The sequence below is a fragment of the Osmerus mordax genome, chromosome 2, assembly GCF_038355195.1.
Source record: "Osmerus mordax isolate fOsmMor3 chromosome 2, fOsmMor3.pri, whole genome shotgun sequence".
Lineage (NCBI taxonomy): Eukaryota > Metazoa > Chordata > Actinopteri > Osmeriformes > Osmeridae > Osmerus > Osmerus mordax.
This window is the reverse complement of record NC_090051.1, coordinates 6,492,814-6,519,027: the sequence shown is the minus strand read 5'-3', so window position 1 is coordinate 6,519,027 and position 26,214 is coordinate 6,492,814. Positions and strand designations below refer to the sequence as shown.

The window sequence follows — 26,214 nt, the reverse complement described above, 5'->3', positions numbered from 1 at the left end:
AGTTTTGTCTTCTTTCTGATCTTATCTTGTCTGTGGAATTTAACACATCTTGTTTTCAATGATTACATTCCCCCTGATATCTGTGTACAGCTCTGTTGGGCCTGCCTGTTCTGTGAGGTTAGGTTTCTGAATGCCGGTGTACGTGATCATGGTGCTCAGATGCCTCGGCTGAAACCAGAACCACATTCCATGCGCATCCCAGCAGCCCACATATACACAAGTCTGATTAAAATTGTGTTCAGTACAAAATGCAACTTTATTAGCCTTCATGCCCCCCATTCATATCAATATACATGTACAGTATAATGTCTGAACGCGGTTCTATTTCACTGCTCCATCAATGAGAAAAACAGAGGGAAAAAAGCAAAAAAGCACTGACAGAATATATAGACTACTTCTGGAGAGAAGAAAGTAAGATATGAAAAGAGAGATAAAGAAAGAAAGAATGATAGAGTAAGAAACAAAGAAAGGGAAACATTTGAACCCTTTTAGAAAACCAATTCGGACTGCATTCTTTTTGCTGAATTCCGAGAGCAAAATCTCCCTTTGAAGCATCGCTGAGCAGTATCACAATTTTTACAGTAATAGTGAAAGCTCAGAACATATTTACAATACACTCACTTTACATAAATACAGGAACAACAATTACTCTACATAATAGCAGTAAACTTGAAATAAAAGGCATTGAATTCACTAGTCAAATTTAAAAAGCTGTGTGAAACACAAGATACAGAAATTAAAGAAATATTTCACTGATATAGAACTGTCAGCATTCATCCACTAGGTCCTGACAGCTATCTCGGCCATAGCACATTCTAAAAAAGGCTTCTCCTCAGACTTCAATAAAATGTTGTGAAAAAATCTGACACTCCCAGTAAAGGTCAACCCTATTCGGTGATTCCTTGTTACAGGGTGTGGCCAATATCAGATAACTGGAGAAAGGAAACAGAGAGAATAAAGTTAAGGATTGGAGTAAGTACATCCATTTAATGCAACTACCTTAGGTATTTCACACAGCCTGTAGAAAATGTGGGGATACTGTCTTGGAACAAGAGGTATGGCTCAGTGCATTGAAAAGTTACTTAAAGAAATTTGATTTTGCATAACGGTTTCTGTGCTGTGCTTTACTGTAGAACATAATCACTGATAGGAATACATTTGATCATTTCAATTGTGTCTCCGCTGTGTTCGGAATAGTTCTTGTGTGTGCTTTCTTAAGTGTCGTGATAGGAGGCACTATTATATATTATTGCATAACTTTGACCCTGGTTACCGTTACAAAATTATGCCACAGAAGAGTAAAAAGATTTGGTAGAGGTGCAATGATATACTACACCTTGGTTAAACACTCAGTTCATAATCAAGTCATCAAAGGTAAAAAAAAAGAAGTAGTTTAAGGAATGCTCATTTTACACCCACTGTGTGTGCCAATCAACAAAAATTGGGTGAATAACTTGATAAAATGCTGATTTGTCATAACCACGTTCAAAAGTTACGTTATCTTCCGTTGTTGTAATCATTTTAGTAAAGAAGGCTAGGCATGAACTATAAAGTGTCTGACCAAAGTGTTACTTAGACCATCTGCTCTAGTTTGAATGCTGGTTCAGCCTAATGGAAAAATAATTACAAAAAGTGAATTTAAAAACAACTTCAAAATAAAACAGAGTGGTCCTACTTGACATTTGATCATTCACTCGTGCACTAAATATTAAAAAAACAGTTTTTAGCATTATCAATAGCCCCATTTTACTGTATCAAATTAGATTAGTTAAGGTCTCTGAAAAAGACTTTATACGTATAAATGTATTGTCTCCTTTCTACTAATCAAAAGCCCTATTTATCCAATGTATTTACAGCCTGTAGAATTGAGATTCATTTATCTTTTATTTCCACTGCCACATATATTACAACATTTCAAAAGATCATTTTTTTTACAGAAAATAGTTATACGCAAGGATGAAGTGCCCCTCAATTCATAAATGTTTGAAAGTACAGTATATGTATAATAAAATATTTCAAAGATTATTGTGTATAAATGGACTTAACATCTGAAATAAAATTGCTTGAAAATCATACTTCATAACAAACAAGGTGCTGATGATATGCTTGAGCCAAAATAGGCAATACAACTGGGCATAATCACATGTACACAAGCAACATACAGAACAACATAATATGACATATATTATAATACTTCAGAATACCGATGAGGAGACAAATTGGGATTATGTGTGTGTTTGACAAGTTGACTAAATGAGTTTTTGCTAAGGTAACCTGTCAAAGGGCAAAGAGGAACAAGTGATTCCTGTGTTTGTGTCTTTCTAGGCTTTCTGATCATGTATCGTGATCAATAAGTACTGGCCTTGATGCAGCTCTCCTAACCCTGTATTGTAGATATTGTATTGGCGTACAACTATATCTTTGTTGTGTGAGGCTATCTTTCAAAACGAAGTTGTGCTTTCCAATGACAATAAGAAATGCGCTCAAGTCTACAGTGTGTCACATTTGATTGGAAATACAATCAGTTAGTTTTGCTTTGATAGGTAACATTGATCATATTGCTTTGTGCTGACATCTAAAAGCTGTTAACGTAGTGTGTTCTCCACCCACAGAACTTGAATCTCCATGGAGATATTGACTGTCTACCCAAAGCGCACACAAAATAAACTGCCGATGATTGTTCATTTTACAACTGATATCAAACTGTCTGTCAAAGCATAAGTGGTTTCTGTTATGACTGTCAGTAAATAAAATCGGAGTCAGTTGTTATTTTGGGATTCCTCTGTGGGCAAACAACAGCCACAATAAAGGAATAAACACCCAGTACTCTGTACAGCTGTTCATCTATCTTGTAGACCACAAGCTTTATAGAATCCTATAATTACCTCAGCACTGTATGCAATCTATTGCAAAAGCTTCCATAAAGTTACTGACATTTCAGGGAGGCTCACATGACACTGTTTTGTTTGAAGAGTAGGTTTGACCCAGAAGACAGCTTACTCCATCGGCCAAAGAAAGACAAATACTGCAGAATCTCAGTGTGCTCTGTATGGTGATTGTGTAGAAAAGCTTCAAAAGGTTACTTTCTATTCCTTCAGACATTAGGTACTCTTGTCAATGTGACATGTTATACACACTTTATAAGTGGAGGCGACCTACTGTAGAAAAGTCTATTCCACCTGCCTCCATTCTCATCATTCTCTGTCCTGTGTGTATTGCTCTCCTATTGGAGGAACTGACCAACCATCGGACTGTGTTAGACCACTGAGCCAAAGGTGAGGAGGGACCAGTCTATGGTAGCATGTCCCAGACAGCCACTGAACCCTGACACTGTCCTGACCAGGAAGATAGGGACCTTCACACAGTTCCTGCCACAAGTCGGACTCAACAGACCAGATTTCCAGATACAAGTTAAAACGAGTCGTAGACTAACATGTAAGGGTACATGTGAGGGCTTTTTTAGTTAGATACCTCTGGGAATAGAACTTCTAGCACAGGGCCCCCCAAAGTTAAAAATGTTCTCTCTTAAAGGGGGGTCCCATAACTCTAATGGGCTACAGTTATGGGCCCCTCAATTCAAACACAGTTTGTGTGTGTGTGGTTCCTGTCCTCCAAGTGGACAGTGGATACCAGACGAAGCTGTCACGCCCCATATAGTAGATTTGCATCCTGCTATCGAGAGGAATCCTCACTACGAGCCAAGCCACAACTCTGTAAGGTGCCAAAGTCTTTTCTTGGATATGTTCCAATGATTGTATCAAAGATTAAATGTACATTTTGGGGGTTCAGAAATGATAAATGTATCGAAGCAGGCATAAACAGCAAGAACAAAAAAGTTTCATATTGAAAAAAAACTATATTTACCCAATAAGATTGCACTTTACTGATTGCTAATCACAGCACAAAATGCACCAACAAAGTTTTTTTTATATAAGAAAACATTTCCAAGAGACTTACGATGGATGGTGACGATAAGATCGGCTACTCTGTCAGACCCTGTTAATGGATCTCAGAAACCTGCTCTCACAGTCCTGAATGTAAAACCAACCGAATATCCAAAACATACAGTACCTGTGCTAACCGGGCCTACGAGGTGAAATGTGCCCGTATGTGTTTTACAAGACAAGGCTGATGGTTCTCTTTTCCTGTTGTAGGGTGTATGCTTCAATCTCATTGGCTGGTTTGCTGGCATTTGGCTGGGTGAAATCTCAGCCCTGGTATAGTCTCTGTATTACTGGCCTGTTGGGGAGCATTGGCCTCTATCCCAGCCTCCGGCTTGAATACCCCAACCTCTACCCCAGCTTCCAGTACTCCTGGGTATGTCTGTGACTGGGTTGCGCCCTCTGCTGGTTGAAGTAGATAGCTGGGAGAGAGTCAGACAGGGGACAGTGCAACAATTCCGTCCATGACTGGGTCTGACTGTTGGTACATGTCTGTTTCTGCAGCTCAATCCAGATCCAGCCCAATCTCTCCAAAAACATCCACGCAACTAAATCGAATCCGTCTTTCACATTATGAACCCGAAAAAAGCAGCCTTTTTTTGAAACATCAACCAAAAATAACAACAAAGAGGAAATAGATGCAATTGCGGTTTAGTCCAAAAAAATGAATAGTACAACTCCTTCTTATAAATCTAGATGAAACATTTAATAAGAACAGTGCTGGAAAGGACAGGTTTCCATTAAAAACTCAGAACGACGGCAAAGATCGATCCTCCGGCTTGCTCCTCAGGTGGCAAGGATCCCACCCTGTTCTGCTCTGCGGACATGACCTGTCCTCCACCCTCCTCCATGCCTCTTCTCTCTCAGCGCCGCAGGGAGTGTGTGTCCAGGCCAGCTGAACCACATTCAGGGGAGAGACCCCGCTCTCCGAGCTGTGTGTTTGAGTGTGCCTCTGCTCCGTCTGTGTGAGTGAGTGTGTTGTGTGTCTGTGTGTGTGTGTGTGTGTGTGTGTGTGTGAGGTGCCTCTCTGCAGGGCTCACACCAGCATGTGTCTCCGCCGGTGCAGGGCCAGGTGGTCTGAGCGGGAGAAGGAGCGGTCGCAGTCCGCGCACTTGAACGGTTTGACGCCGGTGTGCTTTCGGTAGTGCCGCGTCAGCTCGTCGGACCGCGCAAACTTCCACGTACAGCCGTCCCAGGTGCACTTATATGGCTTCTCACCTGGAGAACAAAACACACACAAACATACACGCACGCAAAGAGCAAGTGTCAGCACATATGCATACCGTCCAGTATCGTCAGGCACGATGCACGATTAGAAATGGTCCCGCTTGTGATACACACATGAGCATGTTGTGTGTTGAGCAGGGCGAGCGTACTGACCTGTGTGCGTTCTCCTGTGTGCTTTTAGATGGGAGCTCTTGGTGTAGACCTTATTGCAGCCCTCAAAGTCACACCTGTGGATGCGTCTCTTCTTCGAGTCTGGAGACTCCGACCTCCTGGGGCGCCGTATGCTCTCAATACTGAACGGTGACATGGAACTGCAACAGCAACATCAATCTCCATGAGTACTTGGTTTTGTTATTGATGATACTTTTACGATTCCCACCACGGGTCCTCAAGAGTGGTTGCTTTTCCAGAGTTAGGAAGATAGTCTACTAGCAGCTTGATTGTCATCTGGCTGTTCCTCTGACTGAATTGTTCAAAATGTCAAATGTTGCTTTCTTTGTGGAGGGTCCCTTCATTTTTAAGGTCTGAGACATCCAAGCCTCATCGTACACAGTTAATCAATACTTCTGTTTTTTTTCTACAATGCTCCTGCAAGCAATACAGTTGCTAACGGTAATGATAGCTTGGTAGTTAGCTAGTGCCATCTAATGAATAACAGGTGGAAATTATATTAGACACATTGAACCAGGATAGACAGATTACATTTTTTCCACTCGCACTCCCCACTGACGAAACATTTAAAAGACTAATTACAGGCAGCATTGTCTAAGACCCTATTTTTGCAACTTAGCTTGGTGTCTATATTGTTATACAAAGGAAACGCCTTTTTTAATTAATCCAGAACTTGTAACATACAGTAAGTAAGCAAGAATGTGCTATACGATTATGCTAACTAAGGCTGTAGTTTAACTAGATACTGTTATACATATTTAAGTACACTATGATGTTTGTTAATTAGAATAATTCACCCTGGGCATTTAAATAAGCGTTTTAAATAATTAATAACAAATATTTTACATTTGATTGTTTTCTCTGCTACTGTAACAGTGCAATTTCCCTCCAGGGACCAATATAGAGATCTTTGCCACTGTATGGTTCATAAGAGAAAGTCTAAGGTTCAAAAAGGTACTATTAACCACTAGATGGCAGAAGCACACCTCCGTAGACAGCAAAGCACTGGAAACACGAGGTAAGTCAGATCATCTTATAATGCTCAAGCATTCATCAATCGCTAGAACAACATGACAGATTTCTTTATGTAGTTCAAAAGGCCTAAGGACTGTTCGGTTGTGGGTCGATAACAATTGGCATGTCTTTTCCTCTACAATAACCCCTCCAAACCACAACAGACAATGTATCATTGTGTGTGTGTGTGTGTGTTTGTGTGCGTGTTTCTGCTTCTGGAAAATGGTGTATTGACATTGCCACTGCAGTCGTTTTTTGGAGTTTGAGTGATCAGAGATGGCAGCTCCACTTTGCTCGGTCCAAACACATGTGCATCTCTGGCCCTAATGACACAATACTGACGCAGTGTGTGTCACACATACAGCACACACTTAGTCGCACGTGCACAATCGACACGCCAGCATACACAAACAAAGGACTAACTTGAGTGCGAGTAAACAACTGCTAACCTGTTTGTCCTTGTGAGCGTTTGTGTGTGTATGTGTGTGTATGTGTGTGTATGTGTGTGTTTGTGTGTGTGTGTGTGAGAGAGAGACAGAGAGACAGAGAGACAGAGAGAGAGAGAGAGAGAGAGAGAGAGAGAGAGAGAGAGAGAGAGAGAGAGAGAGAGTGAGAGAGAGAGAGAGAGAGAGAGAGAGAGAGGGAGTTTGTATTGGGAAGTGTCAATGAGTGTCAACCTGTATCCTTTGGGTTCATCTGTCCCCACAGCCACAACCCTAACACTGTGTACCACACACACACACACACACACGTACACACACACCACATACAAACACAAATACGCACAGGACACACTGTCTGATCTGCCTGTGTGTTCCTTCAGCTCACAGCTCTCTGGATCTACGACTGTTTGGAAAGGTGAAAGCTGAGAGGGGGGATTGGGTGTAGGAGGAGTGAGGAGGGGAGGAGAGGGAGGAGGGGGAAGACAGAGAGAAGAGGGAGGGCTGGTGGACAGCAAGAAGGGGGGAAAGGAGAAGGAGGAGAGAGAGGATAGGGAAGAGGGTGGAGGCGAAGGAGGACAGAGGAGGGGGAGGAGAGAGAGAGAGAGGAAAAGGAGGGCTGGAGAAGACCGAACAGCAGACCTATCTCTTGCTGAGGACTGGGGGGCCATTATGTCTTCTGATTGGTGGAAGGGTGTATTCTCATGGGGGGAGGGAGGGGGGGACGACAGAGGAACGGGAGAGTGCAAATGGAGAAGAGAGAGGGGGACAAGAGAGAGGGAAAGGGGAAGAAATAAAGGGAGGTGAGAAAAGACAGACAGGCTAAGAGGGAAAAGGTGGGAGAGAGAAGAACAGATAGGAGAAAGGACAAGGAATTAGGAAGGGAAGGAGAGGAGCAAGGAGAGGAGATAGGGAGCCCAGGAAGGGAGGAAACAGAGGTCACAGAAACGGAAGGAGAAGGAAAGAGTAAGTAAGAACGGAGAGAAAGAGAAAAGGAGAGAGGGGCTAAGGGGAAGGAAGGAGAGAGAGGAACAGAGACGGTAGCTCGGAGGGTTTTTGGGGGCGGAAGAGAAAGGAGGCGTGGCCAGATCGACTCTCCAGTGAACAGCCCCCACCACACGTGCAGCACTTCCTGTCTCTCTGCTGCAGCGCACAAACATACATCCACAGATGCTGCGTAGAGACTGCGCGTGTGCATGCGCGCACACACACACACACGCACACACTTGGACAGACTCACGCTGTCATCACTCAGACATACACTTAAACACACACACTCACACTTGGACGTGTACTCTGTACACTGGCTTGGACCCCTTCACACACTTGGACGTACACACCACACACCCTTGGACACACACAGTATGCTCAAGGATCACCTGCTGCTTTTGGCTTGCTGCCAGGCAGGGGGAACAGGAAATGAGCTCATGGGTCAGATATGGGAGTGAACTCCAGGTCCCCCCTCTCCCTCTGTGTCTCCCTCTCTCCTTCTTTTCTCCACCTCTCTCCCAATTTTTTATTCTCTGTCTATTACAAACCCCTGCCCCTCCCAGTGACACACCAGATCTGCAAGGACAGAGCAGCCCAGTAAAAATGAAACTAACATACGAAGAGCAAGACAATCTCAAAAACGACAATTTAACATGCAACATCATAAACTACTGTTTGTCCCCCAAAACGGAAGTTCGTAAAGTACAGTTTGTGTGGGAGTGGTTCTGTACAGGGCACATGTGCGTCTGAGCGAGTGTGTGCGTGCGTGCGTCTGAGCGCGCGCGTGCGTGCATCTGTATTTGTGCCGTGCAGGGGAGTAGTGGGAGGCTGGTTGACAGTTCAACAGACAGGGAGCAGGGAAGGGGGATGTTTACGGTCTGACTTCATGCCACGGAGATTCCATCATTACGATAGGATTTAGGAAGGGATGAAGCAGACAGGTTCTCACACAGAATGAGCTATGAGCTCCATCCAGCACTCGCCCCGTCAGCTGCTGCAATGGACCTCATGCCACTGCTCTGCAGGATGACTATCCCTGCTAGCAACCGAATGGAATCTGTGGTCTTAAGGACACTCCTTGTAGCACACCGTGCTAACGTTGGCAATTAATTTGATCGTAGATTTTACTTTCTGTTTTGACAATGTCATGGCAGCCCATGAACAGCCAAGGGGGGTGTGGGGGGCGGGGGTGGCTCTGTTTGTGTCTCAGGGAACCAGGAAGTGGAACTCGGGTCCTGTTTCCCACGGTCCTTCTGTGTTCCTGTGTTGTGTTCCTCCTGTCACCTGTTTAAAGGGGTTTTCCAAGGGACATGGTGGTATTCGCTAACACTGTGCACTTACTGTAAATCTGTTACCTCACAGGAAACGGGCCAGGCAGCATGCCGAACGCTATGCATTTGAACAAGCTAAACACCCCACAACACAATCATTGCTGTTTCATACTACATGCTGAACGCTACTGACCTCAACACAGTGAGAGCTACTCACCGCAGCATTCTGTACGTTATTAAACTACATACAGAACCCTCTCAACACTGCACGCTGAACTCTACTTGACACTGCATGCTTAAAGCAACTGAAAACAGCTCAATATTGCCCGGTGAATGCTACCAAACACTAGAAGCTGAATGTGATATACACAAGTTCAGATCAGACAGGAAGAGGTGTGTGTGCAATTTGAGAGCCCAACAGGCATTCCTGTACCTGGTTACACTCCCCCCTCCCCACCACCACCCACCCACCTGCTCTACTTGATGGCCTCAGGTCCCTGGGGATGAGCCAGCCATCACCAGAGCCTCTTCCCTCCCTCCCTCCTTCCCTCCCTCCATCGCTCCCTTCCTCTGCCCCACAATAGCCCATCCACCAGTCCCCAAGGAAACTACATGAATATGGAGGAGTCTGCCCAAGACAGTCCAGACACACACCCACTGCCCCCGACCTACCAACGCCCCGCCTCCCTCTGCCCCTCTCCACCTTCTCCCTCCCTCGCTCTCACGCTCTCTTCTCTCTTTCTCATTTATTTATGTTGTTACCTAGGCTTATGGCTGCATGCTGCATGGCTCTCTCTCTTTCTCTCTTTCTCCCTCCCTCCCTCTCTCCCTCCGTCTCCCCTTCTCTGCTTCTCTCATCCTCAAGCTCGATACAAGCTGGCTAAGGACAGTATCAACATGGGCTCTGGGCTCTGTGCAGCTAGGGGCTATTTGGATAGTCTGCTCCTTCTAATAAACACTCGATTTTTCATATGGTTAACGCTAGACAAACTGACAATGTGAGGACGTGACTTGAAACAGGATAACATACACTATACGTCGGTACTGTACGAGAACACAAGACTGGGTTCTCTCCTGTGGTTAGAACCCACACCATGCAATTCAAGTTGACAACAGAACACTTTGTTTTTTGTTGTGTTGTCGCAGGCAAACATGCATGTCTGTCTTCCTGTTGACAAAAGCTGCCCTCCTTCTACAGCCAGCTGTTCTGGACACACAAACACACACAAACACACACAAGGGGAGTCTAGTGTGTGGGCAGGCGGGCCCGCCCTGGCAGCCTCGTGCTAAACCTGGCTTGTTGTTTAAATAAAGATGCCAGCCTCTGTTCTCCTCTGGCCAGCCTGTGTCCACGTGTGGCACTCCAGGGCACGCCTGTCCCTTTCAATAACCTGCACGGAAAACGGAGTCCTCTACATCTGTTTGTGTGTGCAGTGTGTGTGCGTGTGTGTGTGGCTGTGACAGTGTGGCATAATGCTGACGACCTCCGTCTCAGCAAGTTTGTCTAAAATGTTGCACATCAAACACACGCACACACACATGCACACACACACACACACAAGCACCCATACCTGTGCACATAGGTTTGACCTATATTATAGCTCAATCCCAACACATTAAATGTTCAATATGGGTCATTCCAATATCAAGCCAGGCTTGTGGTCGGTCAGGCAGTCAGCCAACCAAAATGTTGTAACTGAGGACACTTCATTTCAGTTTAACACAAAAACAGAACCTTGAAATAGTTTCCTACTAGTTAGTCTAAATAAAAATCCACTTAGTATTAACATGAGTCTGGCCAAGCTGAATAGGAATTCTCTAAGTTTCTGGACAAGAGGAGAGAATGATGACCGTTAACATAAAATCACAACATGTACAGTATGTCAAACTGCAAACCACACCAATGCAGTACTCTAACACTGTATGACTGTTTTATTAAAAAGGCATTTTGGCTCAGAAATATAATTTAGTCATGTTTAGTCATCTTCTTTAGTATTTCATATTTGAACTTTGTTTACCAGCTCCATGATAACACACACAAGATGACACACACACACACACACGGTATATGGTACTCACTCCTGGACTGCGCGGGCTATGGACAGTGCGGTGGAGCCGGTCTCGTTAACACTATCCAAGGTCACGTTTGGCAGGTCGTCATCATCACTGTCACTCTTTATCTGCCTTGGCGACAGACCGTTAGGGTCTTTGTGTGCTGTGGGGGGAAACAGACACACATTCACACACACACTCAGGGGTTAGAAACATGATATAATATCTAAGACTATTAGGCCAAACTGCAGGTCATTATTTGCTGTCACAGTTGGCAGCCAATTGAACACCAGTTGCACACTCACATACACACACCAGTTGCACACTCACACACACACACCGAGCACACAGCGACAGTGTGACAAGCACGGTTTCATGGCATCTAATCATTAGAATCAACCATGTTCTGTCATTTAGTCATTTTTCTAGTAAATCCTTGTGTTTTTTTTTGTGCCAAAATACAGTACCAGGGAAGGGTTCTCTGTCAAATAAGTTCTGGTAGTTGTGAAACTGAAAGGAGTGACTGCAGACATAATTCCTTTGTCTCTCCTCTCCTCCTCTACCACCACTCTCCTGCATTCTCCTGCTCCTCTAGCCTCTAGCTATGCCAACCAGTCTCTTTCCTGACCACTGTCACAGCTCAGTCTAATTACCTTTGCGTGTGTGTTTGTGTGTGTATGTGTCTGTCTTGGGGGTGGGACCAGTTCTCACTGTAGACCCCTGCAGGCACTTCCTGTCAGTGGCTGTCAATCAAACTCAATTCCCAGCCTGAGGGGAGGACAGCCTGCAGACCTGGCTCGAGTAGACACACACACACTCACACACACACGCTCACACACGCTCATACACGCACAAACACACCCACATGTACTGTTTGGCAAGCTTTATCAGGCACCAGCGTCTCCTCCCTGTAGATAAGGAGAAGGGCGGAGTAGTGTTCGGGCGTTGCTGTTGTCTCTGAGCAGTGGGTGGGGACAGCTGAAATAGAGATGACCTTACCAGTGTGTGTGCTGCCTGAAGTGTTCAGCCATAAACTTGCCTTTGGTTCTATCCCACTATCACATAATACAGTAAAGATTCCGTGGATCAACAACAAGACTGTACAGAACACACTCTTCCTGTATTACTTAAAAAGAACTTCAGCCCAGTTTTATTTACTGTCTTTGCTCATCCCTTCGTCCAAAATGCATCCAAATTGTTATATTTTTGATTGGCCCATGAAAATTAACTAAAGCAGAAGGCCAATGGCTGCAAGGCCTCAAGGACGACCTCTCCAAGCTGTGACGTCTCTCAACCGTTGTCTGATTGGCTACGTGAGCAGGTCCTGCGGACACACTGGCATCTCCTTAGCATTTAGATCCCCTCCAGGAGCCTTGATACTAACACCAGAGATTCCAGAAAATACTTAGGATGGACTGTAAGCAGACAATCTGCAGTGACACTCAAAATGTGGACACGTGGGTTTGTAGATTTGAGGCATTGGAATGCCCTCTCCTGCTACATGACATTCATGTTCTCTTGAGCTGTTTTGGATGCATAGCCTCCAACCTTCATCTTCCTCTTCCTCTTCCTCCTCCTGCTCTGCCCTCCCAGAACCAACTGGGGTCATTCTGCTCTCTAAATGTGCGTCTGTAGCAGAGAGGGACATGGGGATTATTTGGACTGTCTGCTTCTCTGTTTCACTCTACAGCTTCTTCCTCTTCAACCTGGCAGAGAGAGAGCGAGAGAGCTCTCTCACTCTCCCCCCAGTCTCATTCCCTCTGTTCTCTGTCCTCTGTCTCTCGTTATGGCTGGCAATTAGTCAGAAATACAATGTTAGTCAGAAGCCGGGTATTTGGAGCGAAGGACACAAAGGAGAAGTGGTGAAGAGGTGGGCAGAATCCCCGGATTTCTCTCTCTCTCTCTCTCTCTCTCTCTCTCTCTCTCTCTCTCTCTCTCTCTCTCTCTCTCTCTCTCTCTCTCTCTCTCTCTCTCACACTCTCTTTCTCTTCTGTTGTTTCCAGTCAAGCCCTGTTTCCATGACAACCTCCCAGCCAGAGACAGGGAGACAGCTCTGAAAGGAAGGGTACACGCCCTCTCCAAACGAGGATGGCCAACCTGTGTGTGTGTGTGTGTGTGTGTGTGTGTGTGTGTGTGTGCGTGCGTGTGCATGTGCAATTGTGTGTGTGGAGTGAACATTAGCCACCAGAATGTGCTCTCCGGCTCCAGAGTGATTCTCTAAGCTGAACAACGCTAAAGGCTGGAGCCTGAAGCCTTCCTTCCTACTCTCTGCCATGTGTGTGAGGTTAAACACACACAAGCTTTGGTGGACAAGCATCTTTGAGCTTTCATATTGAGACACCATCATAGCTCCCCTCCACGATAGATGGTCACATGGAGCAAGGTTTGTGCAAGCACACTAAGGACCGGGTGCTTGGCCACTACATCACTGAAAAGTATTGAATTTCCTCCTGCAATTTTAGTTTATTTGAAATTTAAGTGGGTGTGAACACTCCAGGCTGTTGATTTCCTCTGAGGTTTTTTGCAAACAGCTTCGATAATGCTGGTTTACTTTGATAATATAATTTTTTCAGGCATATTAATATATTGCACTTTTATAATTGGCTGACTGGCTAGATATACTGGATTGGGGAAGTGAATGACTTGTGTGTGTGTGTGTGTGTGTTTATGTGCGTGTGTGACAGTAACAGTATGACAGAGTCTACTCCACCCTGTTCTCACCCTGTTCTCCCACAAACATGGGGCAAGTAGATGTCTACGTGTGTGTGCTTACTCTGCCGACCATCTTCAATATCAGTCCACACCCTCTTACGCAACCTTTGTTTTTCCTCTCTCCTCTCCGCTCCTCTCCTCCCTCCCTCCCCCCCTGCTCTCCTCTTCTCCTCTCCTCTTCTCCTCTCCTCTCCTCTCCAAGGAGACACCGAGCAAACACCCAGCATTTAAAACGCCCATCCGCCAAGCCAACTGAGAGTTTGTGTCCTCGTATATGTGTGTGTGTGTGTGTCTGACAGGGAGTGACAGACAGAAAATCTAGATAAACAAGCAGTTTAACAACAAACGGTTCCCTTGTGTGTGTGCATGTGTGTGCATGTGTCAATGTGTGGGCATGCATGTGTGTGTGTGTGTGTGTTAGAACCACCCAGTCTTCCTGCCCGCGGTTAGCAGCATTAAAACCCCACCCGGTTGTGAGCCAGACTAAGTCTGGGCAAGCTGGGTCAGAGCAGGAGAAGAACTTTAACCCAGTCGCCCAATCCCAGATATGTTCCTTTTTTTGAGGGAAAGATCTTTGGCTGGCCCTGGGTCCTTGGATCTGGGGTTTGAGGTGGTCAGAGGAAAATCCAACTGCTGACATAGAGCCTTTCATCCAGAAAATGTCTTCTCTCAGGAGGGAGTGTTATTGCCCAGGGGTGCCTTTTTCACAGAACACTTGCAAACTGTCTCTCTTGCTTACACACAATTGCAAACACACACACACACACACACACACTATACATAAACGTACATGCACACTGGTAAAGTACAGTAAAACCGGTCATTACACAGTCATTTGCTTCTGTGCACTGTCTCGATTTCCTCCATGTTTGAGCTGAAGTCTACAGACGTCTGCGCTGTATGTGTGGAGAAAGCACCATCATCTTTGGTCGTGTCGGCCGCTACAAAGTGAACCGGCGAACTGTTACACAAGAGCGCATCACAAGAACGCTAGCTACGAAATGGAGCTGGAGTACCGAGGCGTAGAGACACGGAATGGCTCACGAAACGGCGGACTAACCTTTGCTGTGGTGCTTAGCCTGGTCCAAAAGAGGTAGCATGATGGAGCTGTTGAGGCTGGCGTTGGTGCGGACGGAGGTGGTGTACATCAGGGGCAGAGACTGCACCACCACTGGGATTCGGTGCACGTGGCTGGCCATCTTGCCCGGGCCATGGACCACGCCGCCCCCCAGGCTCAAAGGGCTGGATGGAGGTGGGGGCACAGGGTGCAGGATGTGGACAAACTGCTGACCTCTGCTGACCCCGTTGCCTGGCGGGGCGACCAACGGGCCCGGTGTGAGCACGGACGAGGCGGAGGTGATGACGGACGGGGAAGAGGAGGACGAAGAGGAGGACGATGACAGAGAGGAAGGGGAGAAGGCGGAGGTGAGGGGGGACGGGGAGGAGGTGATGGCAGTGGCGGAGGGGGGCGAGGGGCGGGGCTTGTTGATCGACAGGTCGACGGGCTCTGTCTGGAAACGGTGGTCGTGGGCGAGGAGGTCCTCCGGGGGCTCGGGTTTGACCTTGCTGAGCAGGAGGGGAACGGTGTCCATCGCTGGGTAGCGGCGCACCTTTGGGGACTGGTGGAAGAGAGAGGACAAAAGACAACAACGGTGTCACTTTGGCAGTGCAGGTACAAGAGACGCAGAGCAGAGGAGGACAGACCTGGGAGTCAAAGTCAACATGCAGTCAGTTTTCATAAGACCTGGCACACGTACTGCCTGGGAAACCAGATCTCTTCATCCACTCTTAAATCTACAGTATGTAGTTATGGGCAACTACAGTAACACCAACAGCCCATCCTGTGGCTGCGAGGGTAAATTCAGTTCATGACACGATGCCTACAACAGTAAGAGTACGCCCATACACCCCAAGAAAGACTCTATACTGTCAACCAGCAATCAGACACCAGAGCACAGCCAGGTAGCTTAGAATTGGGATAGGAGGAGTATGGAACGTCCTGTAACAATCAAACGATGAATTCCTCCTAAAAAAAGAAATTCCAGTCTGGTAATCTGTAGCTGTTGTTATTTGTTCATCTACCATAGTGTTATAAAAGAGGTATTAGCTGCTGTTTGTTAAAGGATTGCATGAAGGGCTTTGCTAACGAACATTTAAAAACCAAATGCCTCAGACTAATGTTACCATGTTACTAGGCTAGTCAATGCTCATGTTTCTGGTTGCTTTGTTATAAGTGTTAAACTGTGATATGTATTATTATTCTTTACTGATGAACAATTTACTCTGGAACATAGTAACTCCGTCTGTTTTTTTGTATGATGTCATGCATAGAAGAAAAGCTGAATAAGTCCAGCTTCCTTCCTACTCTTACACTAGCTCTCTCTCTCTGTCTCCCTCTCTCCCTCTCTCTCTCTCTCTCTCTCTCTCTCTCTCTCTCTCTCTCTCTCTCTCTCTCTCTGCCAACTCCTCTCCCTCTCCACTTTCTCCTCTCTCTCTCTGTCCTCTGGCATTTGTCTCTCTCTTCCTCCTGGTTTCTATCACTCCTGCAGGAACACAGCTCTCCTGGCTCCACTCATATCATCTAGATCTTCTCTCTGATGGTGGAAAAACATCATATGGGCCCAATTTCCTGACAAACCCATCCCCCCATACCCGGATCTACCCTCTGGGCCTCCCCAGGACTGGGCCTCCCCAGGCTAAGAGTTGGTGACTCCTTCACAAGAACCTCCAGGGACATACCTGCCACCTCCTCTGCCACACCTGACCATAAAAGAATCAGAACGGTGGCAGGGGGCATCTGTGTAAACACAAAGCAGATTCACTGACTGAGAATCTCCACATCTGTAAACATTGCACTGCCCATAAACATGTCCTACCAAAAGAATTGGGCGAACTTTCAACAGTTTCCAAAGCCAATTCATATGAGAAAAAAAGTGATCGTGAATTTTGTTTGAATGATGAACAAGGCCCGATTCTTTCGGTGGGCTTTTGGAGGACTGTAGCAGGGCTGCCAACTTTGACTAACAGTATGCCTACATTTGGATGTCATTGAATAATAATGACAATTATTTAGTGCGACAGTCCAAAAAGTTCAAGAGTCCAAACGTTTATGGGTTCTCAAGTTAGCAAGAACAGCAATCTACGATTATACATAGGCCAACAGAGTACACCAACAAGAAGATCTAGCTAGCTAGTTAGTGTGCACGCATATTTTAGAGCAGAAATAGCAAGCCAGTTCAGGCCCAAACCCACACACTGTTAGAGCTCAACAACACACAAACACTGCAAAACTAGCATGCAAAAGCTTTGGAACAAAACTAGCATAGCCTACACACACTGTTCCGCAAAGCTAACCAAGTACTGTTCAATGCACATGCACACTGAAAAGCCACTGCAGCAAGCTAGTGTATACAAGCTTCAGAGCCCTCAGTAAGAGGCAGAGCCAGCGCGGCCAGTAGCAGAAAAGGGGTCTGCTGTACACCAGTAATCATGGAAGAACAGCTCATTAATGCCGAAGGGAATGTGCTACTCTAGGCTACGCTACGCTATGTTCACAGCAACAGATGTGAAGAATGTTCTCTGTGTTCGAAGGAGGGTGCCCTGTCTTTTTTCGAGTTAGTCCTGGTCCTTTTTTCACTTTGCATTTCTTTCCCCATCCGTAATCTTTCTGGTCGAGTGTGGGCCTGTGCTGAATTAGTGCTGGGAGTTTTTCGCAAGAGTTTATGCGTGCGTTTGTGTCCGAGATACTATTTTTAATCCCAGACTTTTACAGTCATTTTCAGCCTACGGGAAATGTTACGACCTCATGAATCAGAGCATTTTTCCATATGAAGCTGCTGTCTGGGTCAGAGAACAAGGGCAGCGCCTGCTGCAACCTCTGAACTCTGACCTGGGTCATCTGGGGGTAAAGGATGGCAGCAGGTCATAGGTCATGCTAGATGATCACCACTGCCTAGCTTGGAATATGTGCACGGAAGTGAGGTTATTAAAGGTCTGCTGTAGTAAGCCAGTAAACAATCAATGACATCATTAGTTATCAATAGACTGCTGAAGCAATGTCCAACTTCAAGCTTGTATGAACGTGGCCTAGAAATGGCTGATTAATCACCCTGTCATAGTTAATTCCCCATAAAGAAGCTATAATCTTGACGCAGTTAAATTCCAAAATAGGACTTTTACTGTTGCAGGGTGTTTTGTAGGCCGGGAATCTTTTATCTGCTGTCCAAACACAAGCTGTCGTTACAATGAGATACCACCCTTGTCCTCCTAGATTTTAACAACACTATCTGTTAACTTATCAACTGTTGATATGTATATAGACATTTCAGGAACTTCTCGGGAACGTTTCCGGGAAAATTATAGTAACTCTCCAGTGAAGCGGCTCGAAAATATCATGCCTGAGGCACAATAACTCCTTCATTTCGCCGGCTCATTTGGATTTTTCTATCCACACAAATCCAGTCTTCAAGCTTTAGCTAGCTAAACACCATCCACAACACACCAGTGAGTATAGGGCGTCCTCTGGGAAGCACAGCCTTGGGCCAACTCCGTTAGACTCTGCTTATGTCACCACGGCGATGCTACTAATAGGATGTCAAGCTTCCACAGCGGTCATGTGACCCCAAAGCCGATGATGTTATTCAGTATTCCATACATCCTATCTGGGCCCTCAGGCTACGGCTCACATGTTCAGAGGCGGCTGGTGCTCTGGTTTAGCATGTTGCTATATGGGAGGAGGGACAGTGTCAAGCTCGTCCTGCGGCCAGATAGGTTGGTAGAGCACAGGAATCTGGCGGGGCCTGTCCCTCGGGGACAGAGGAACCACCGGGGGTGAAAATACCGTTACTCTCGTCTTGATTCAAGTTCAAATCAAACTTTATTATTCATGAGCCTTGTCAATTACTGTGGTCAGTTGAGTCGTGTTTTGCGTTGTGCGGTTAGCAATGTCGCTCCTCGTAAAAAATACGACATGGACTGGATGTTGAAGGATGTCAAGTTGTATTGGAACATTGACAACCAATAATTATTACATTGAGCTCAATAGGTGGTGCTGCTGAAAGCAAGTCAGAAGAGGACTTGAGCTGGAGAAAATTTCTGTGGCGGAAAAAGGTCACAGAGAAGAAGTGAGTTACACAAACGTGAAAAACAAGTGATTTGCATATTGGCATTGGTTTTTGTATGGATCTCGATGGAAAACGTCTGAAAGCTTTATCTCAGCCACCCCCGATCCAGCTCTCACTTTGACACACAAACACAGTGCTGTTCTCTCCCTCTCTCTATCTCTCTCTCTCTCTCTCTCTCTCTCTCTCTCTCTCTCTCTCTCACACACACACGCTCCACCCATCTGCCTTGCCTCTGTCATGATGCCATTGTCTTTATTAGGGGATCCTAGTAAGCAGGGCCCAGTTTCCAGCCCACATGTGGGTGAATACCCTAACGAGACAAATCATTTCCAGAAAGCCCTTGGCCCCACGCCACCTAAATGAAGACCACGTTTCGGCAGACTAAACCGTCTGTTTGTCTGTCTTGACTGGCTGTTTAAAGAGACGCTCAGTCAGTTAGGCCGAGATCGCATCTCAGCACAGATCAAAGCAGTGTGGGCAGCACACTTCCTGTAAGCCTGTCTGATTCGAACAGCTACATACACGTGTTGTGTCTTCAATCACAAGCCATTAAGTAGGAGGGCAAGTGTACAGCACTCAGAAATCACTTCAAATCCAGCAGAAAAACCTCAGATGTTGTTTAAACCTCTACTTGCTTGTCTGTTTCTCTGTCTGACCCGATGCTAACCCCTGTCCTCATTACCTCGTCCCCATACAAAAGAACCTGTCTTCAACAGTATAATATAGCACAGCCCAAAATTATTGCCAGTGTAACATTAGACTGACATAATGTGGCCCAGGTTTCCTCTAGATCTCTAATAGCAGTTTGTGCTGTACTCAAATATAGTGAGAAACATATCAAGATCAACAAGTTATTATTAATATGCGAGCTGTAATCACTGATAACTGGGTACTAATTACAACGACTAAAAATATAACACAGACCATGTAGCACACAGCTGTAGAGCCACACAATGGACCCAGTAGCCTAGCAACAGCCTCTCCACAGGCAGACCAGCGAATACCACTAACTGGTGGATTTCGAGACAGGAGCACTTAATGTGTGAGTGTGTGTGTGTGTGGGTGTGCATGTCCGTGTGCATGTGTGTGTGCCCAAAACAACAAAGAAAAACACACAACACAACAATTTGATGGTTCTTGGGGATGATTGAGATGTACTCAAGAACATCATTTTTCGACGCTTCACCCCAGGCATGTAAAGTTGGTATGAATGGTAAAAGGGATGAAGCCCTTTAATGCCGTATAATGATATTGTTTTCACAATATCATTATAAAATATGTGTTCACACTATGGGTGCCAGTGAATGAAGAAAAAATTTGAGAAAAAGAGAGAGAGAGAGGGAGAAAGAAAACATAAGAGGGTGAGAGAGATGTTGGAGATTATGTGTAGGTGTGTGCGAGACAAACAGAGAGAGAGACAAAGAGAGACAGCGATATTAGTTTCAATTGTGTTTATATTTAAGAACAAAAAACGGGTTGTTTGTGTATGAAAAAGAAAGAGTGAGAAACAGACACATTCCGCATGAAGAGGGATACAAGTGAACGAGAAAGAGAGTAGGGTTTGACAGGAACAGACCAAGGCCAAAAGACAGAGAAAAACAGAGTGAAATATTTTGTTTTCCCTCTGTCCCTCCTGTAGTGGTGATCCCCCCCACCCCCACCCCCGCCCCACCCCCTCCCCCCTTCCCACCAGCCAAACTCAACTCTACAGCCACCTCACCCTGCATCCTCAACACATTCCTACTCCAGCTGTGGCCCTCCTCCTCTCCTCCTCCTCCTCTCTGGCCCGACCACCCCTCAGAGCCCCCACACTCGCCCAGGCCTGGCAGTGATTACAGGCCTACTATCGCTGGGAGGGAAGACAAAGAGAGGGAGGAGAGAAAAAAAAGAGGGACACAGCCTGGAAAACAACTTGCTCTCCTCTCTTACCCCTGGTTCTGTCTCCAGGGGCTGGGTTTTGACTCGGACGGCTGGCATTCCGTCAAGCATCAGCATCCTGCGTCTGGGCCGTCTGTAGAGAGAGAGAGAGAGAGAGAGAGAGAGAGAGAGAGAGAAGGAGAGAGAGAGAGAGAGAGAGAGAGAGAGAGAGAGAGAAGGAGAGAGAGAGAGAGAGAGAGAGAGAGAGAGAGAGAGAGAGAGAGAGAGAGAGAGAGAGAGAGAGAGAGAGGAACAGAGGAAACAGTCAGACAGACAGTCAGGGTGCTAACATGACCAAGGGTCCAGGGCGTATTCTCAAACACACATGCGGAAAGGCGTGCACACCGGAACAGTGATGACCTGCCTCACGTGCAAACATGCTCTCTTGATCTCCCTCTGTCCATGTCGTGTTTTCTCTGTAATGCTCTGCATCTCTCTCTCTCTTTTTCTGTCTCTCGCTCTCTCTTCTCCTCTCCCTCCCTATGTGTGTTATGTACTCTTCAAATTGAAACAAACTGTAACTAGGTCTGTGTGTTTATTGACAATACTGGATCTCCCCAAAACACTCCACAATGCGACCGGCTCATCATTGTATTTTGCGTAATAAATTAAATCACAGCAACACAACTGTCAGGAACGTGTGGGAGGACTTCGATCGGGACTCTCACTGCAAGCTGAAGGAGAACGATGTGTCATGATGCTGTTGTATTTTCCACATAGGGTCATTAACTATTCTCTTTAGAGCACCGAGCGCAACCACACTGTGTTGCACAATAAATGAAGAAAGGGAAAGAGAGCGCTTGGAGCCGGCTACCTGTCTGCGGTCATGCCAAGCAAAGATTTAGATATCACAAATGACACAATGATAGGGGGAAGCTTTCAGTTGCTTGAAATCTGAAAGTTTGTCAAACATGTACTGCTTGTCTGTAGGTAAAAGGAAACTGAACTCAGAACTGAACTCACCTCCAAAATCCCCACAAGCACGCAGACTTGAAAGTGTACAGATACACACCCACAATGATATATAAGTTGTCTATCCTTGCACACACAGACACATATACCTCTGTTTATAAACCAGTGCTGGTCCTGAAAGGTCAGCTGTGTGTGCAGCACTCCCTAGCACGTCACTGTCCCTTTAAGAGCCATCCTCTGAGCCAGCCAATAACAACAATGGCTGTTCCCCTCTCTCTCTCTCTCTCTCTCTCTCTCTCTCTCTCTCTCTCTCTCTCTCTCTCTCTCTCTCTCTCTCTCTCTCTCTGTCTCTGTCTCTGTCTCTCTCTCTCTCTATTTATCTCTCTCTCTCTGTCTCTCTGTCTCTCTATCTCTCTGTCTGTTTCTCCCTCTCTCTCTCTCTTTCTCTCTCTCGGCCGGCCCTGAAGTAACCCAGCCTCTTATTATTATTACAGCAGTAGCTCCACACAGGAACGCCGACAAAGCAGATAGACTGGGACATCTCTGCCCCCTCTCCTCACACACACACCACACACACGCACACACACTGCCCTGGTCGAACTTTGGTTCAGATATCAGCCACCGGACGCCACCTCAACAGCACAGCTAGGCCACACAAACTGCTTGTACACCACGTGTCTGTAAACAAAGGTATGCATTATGTTTTGTTGACGTGCCATATAAGCTCTCAATGACTCTTCAATATCTTCCTTAACCACATTGACTCCGGTGAGTTATAAAAGGTGTGTTACATATTTGTGCTACAGATATAGTTCTGTAGAGATACTTTCTAACTTAGATAATTGTGGAGTTTGCCGGCACCAAACTCGAAACAAATCAGTTAAACAATTGCTTTTGTGTATCATTAAAAACGTTGAGCCAAAAGTATTGCAATTCAAACACTAATAATTTTATTAACACAATCATGAAATAATGTATTGTACAGCCGGAGTGATTCTTCCTCAGAAATCTTCTTCCCAAGTGTCTGTTTCAGCGTTTGTGTGTGTGGCGGTCTGATTGCGGGGGTGTGTGTTTCTGTGAGGAGGCCAGGATTTTCACTCTCGATATACAATCTCCACCCCCGCATCCCCTCCCCCCCCCCCACTAGTAGACCACTCTCCCTCTCACACTCACACACCCCCCCCCCTACACACACACACACACACACACTCACACACGCACACACCTTTCCCTCCCCCACACTCCCCAGAACTCCTCCAGGTCTAAGTCCCTCAGGTACCTTGGCTCCCCTGCTCTCCCGCTATTGTATTGTTGTCCAGGATGTCCTTCGGCTGCAGGTCTTGGTGGGCCGAGATAGCGTTTGCCCTGGCAACGGTAACAGGGCGGGAGGGGGTGGGGAGAGGGGGGTGTAGCAGCAGCAATCCCAATCCATCCTCCAGCAACGAGAGGAGAGGAGAGTGTTCCTTCCATGAAACCCCACAGACTCAAAGCGAAGCTTGTGAATGAACGTATCATTTCATGACCATGCTCATGAATGTGCTATCGCAGAAAAACATGTCAAAACACAATATCGTGTGAGTTTTCTGGTATATTTACCAAAACCACATTTTACCTGGAGAGCCTGTTAAAATACCATCAAACCTCGAGAACCAAGTGAAGCTTGCACTCTGCACTGCAACCAATCCCAACCAGGCATCCCCAGGTCTCTTTACGATCCCTTTAAGACTTCAGTTCCTTGAAGACTCTGTCTAATCCAGTGACCTACCACAGCCCAGCTAATGAACTGACTAACGTCAGGCATCTCTATAGGAAATCAATGGAGCGAGAATGCCTTTGGTCGGCTAAAGACCTAACACAGAATAATGGTCTAACCGACTCCATCTACAGTAGGTCACGGTGGTCGAACATCTTTCATCTGAGAGGGGAGGGGGAGCAGGGTGGAATTCAGAAGACACTTGGCTGTTTTTCCATTGGCATTCTCCATTTTATACATTTGATACATTTGGCCATGATTTCATTTGTCTGAGCGACAATGCCCAGAATGAAAAAACTGAATGTGTGTGGGGGTAGTGGATCCAAAAGGTGGAGGATTATTCCAAGGGGGCACCACCATATGTGTTCAGCATTCACTATCTCTTGATTTGGTCTGGTGGTTGAGCTCAATAAGGAAAAGGAGGGTGGAAGGGGGGGGGGGGGGAGGAGGAGAGGGGAAGATAGAGAAGAAGCGAGAGGGCAGGTTAAGACCACCTTTCCATCTGCTGCTAGCCATCCGCGTGAGGGGGATGGAGGGGAGGAGGAAAGAGGTGGTGCGGGAGGAAGGTGGAGAGGGAGGGGGGGTGGAGTGTCAAGGCATCTCATTTCTACCCTCCCTGCTTGACCCATACCAACCCTCTAATCTCATCCCCCCAGCCAAATCCCTGAGGGAAGGACCAGGTGATGAACGGGGCCAATTTTACCAGAGAAGCTGGTCTGTCTGTATGCATGTACAGTATGTATGTTTTCTAAGTCTACATATGTGTTTATTGAACCCCTTCACCCCTTTCCAGTTGCTCATCCACCTCCACACACCCCAGCCACACACACAAACACACACACACACACACACACACACACACACCACCCAGACCCCCCATGGCCCCCACACTCCACAATGCCCCTCCTCGCCTGATAACTATCTCCATGATGGGGTCCATCTCTGGAGCAAGGGGGATAAGGCCAGATGCTGTCACACTACTGACTGGACGATCAATAGAAGGTGATGGGTCAGCATCGAAAACCCTGACCTTGTGGACCTTAACGCTGACCTCACACACACACACAAATAGTCCTCAGTGGGTCTTTAAAATACTGGCTCCCAGTTCATTCGTTTTGCAACATAAGTTTTTTCCTGTGCAGTGTGTCTAGCACTGCTGCTGTAGTTGTGAAGGAGGCTGTGATAAACCATCACACTTGGTTAATGACTTCTTGTTTTCAAAGGTCAAGTTTTAATGGGGACTAATTAGAAATGGAGAGAGAGGTTTGGGGACAGAGTGGGGAATGGGAAGGGGATAAGGGGGGATGAGACTGTTTGGAGAGAGTTGGAGAGGCGGAAATGCTTACCAGAATTGTAACATTGTGAGAATGTACATGGTCATAACATTTCTAGAACTACAAACATGGTGGTAGGTTCAAAATCTTTGAAATTGAATGCTTTGTTAGAACAGCTTGGTGGTCTCTAGTCTACTTTGCTATCTGTTTGGAATGGATTGCCAGAGAGGAGAACACACACGCTTGATGTACTGTGTGCACATTCTCTTGCTCACACACACTGCGCACACATACAGTGCACACACAAACACGCAAACGTACACTCACACACACATGTGAACAGACGGACCCACTCTGCCCCGCCAATGCTTTGTTCCCATGTCGAGCGCCCAGAGCGAGTGTGTGCATCTGTGTCACAGAGGCTGAACCTACTGCCATGGGGGAGGAGGGTGGGTGGGTGGGTGGGGAGGAGGGAGGGTGGGGAGGATGGAGGGTGGGTGGGGTGGGGGGGGTGATGTGGGGCAAGAGAAGAGTAGTTGCTTGCTGTGGGGGAGGGGGGGGGGAGGTGAACATTGCAGAGAGGTGGAGAGGTGCAGGACGGGTGTGAGTGGGGGGGTGGGGGTGGAAATGGAGAGGAGGGTGGGACGGGGGGGGACGGCGGGGTAGAGAGAAGAGGAATGGGAGAGAGGGGTAAAGAGAGAAAGGGAAGAGGCGGGGGAAGGGCTGGGGAGAGGGGGCGAAACAGGAGCGAGGGGCCGAGTGAGGATGGAGAGGGGATATGGACCAGAGCCAAGGCCTTGCTAAGCCCAGAGCACACACAGCATGCCAACAGTCCCTCCTCCTCCTCCTCCACTACCACAGGGAGAGAGACAGAGAAAGAGAGAATCTACAGTAGCTAAAATCACAATTTATCAGGATGTAGGAAGACTGTCGAAAAGTTTCACAGTTGAAAACAACGTCTTCTGAAAGGGTAAGCCGAGCGTCTTTTCTGATGAGAGAAGGAGCATTTCCTGTTGAGTTTTTGTGTGTGCGTGCTGGTGTTCACTTCCTTGTGCTGTTGTGACCCCGAGCACCCTGATCTGACGAGTCAGCCTGACTCCAACCTCCAACCCTACCTCTCTGAGACACACTACACTTCCTTCCTCCCTCTCTCCCTCCCTCCCTCGCTCTCGCTCATTCTCAAACAACTCACAGCCCATAGAACCCACTATATCTACAGAAATCGTCTCGCTCCTTTCTCTCTTACTCTCTAACTGTCAGTGTGTGCTCAATGTGATTACATGGCCGGCTGATTTATGTTCAGTCACTCAGACAGCACCCCCTTTGACACCCCGGACGGAACAGAACAGCGTTTAAGTCCTCCAAACACCCCAGAGTAGTCGGAAAGAGATCATCCTGGAAATGAGAGCAGCTGCCC

At 46.6% G+C, this 26,214-nt stretch overlaps 1 protein-coding gene across 1 annotated transcript; it reads right to left on the bottom strand.

Annotated features, from left to right (window-relative positions):
* Positions 1 to 243: 243 nt before the first annotated feature.
* On the bottom strand, positions 244 to 20,948 carry klf12b (Kruppel like factor 12b). The gene is made up of 5 exons (XM_067258517.1): positions 20,871 to 20,948; positions 14,879 to 15,437; positions 11,134 to 11,269; positions 5,322 to 5,479; positions 244 to 5,159 (listed from the first exon to the last, which is right to left on the bottom strand). Exons 1-5 carry the CDS (start codon positions 20,934 to 20,936, stop codon positions 4,978 to 4,980), a joined length of 1,101 nt encoding a protein of 366 aa, XP_067114618.1. The 5' UTR covers positions 20,937 to 20,948; the 3' UTR covers positions 244 to 4,977.
* Between the last annotated feature and the right edge of the window lie 5,266 nt (positions 20,949 to 26,214).

What these genes read in the sequence shown, in the direction of transcription:
- klf12b (XM_067258517.1), bottom strand. Translation starts at nt 20,936, where the DNA reads ATGCTGATGCTTGACGGAATGCCAGCCGTCCGAGTCAAAACCCAGCCC. An exon ending in GGCTAAGCACCACAGCAAAG is followed by an intron (nt 11,270 to 14,878) that starts GTTAGTCCGCCG and finishes TTCCCCCCACAG; the next exon opens with CACACAAAGACCCTAACGGT. An exon ending in ACACAGGAGAACGCACACAG is followed by an intron (nt 5,160 to 5,321) that starts GTCAGTACGCTC and finishes TTTGTTCTCCAG; the next exon opens with GTGAGAAGCCATATAAGTGC.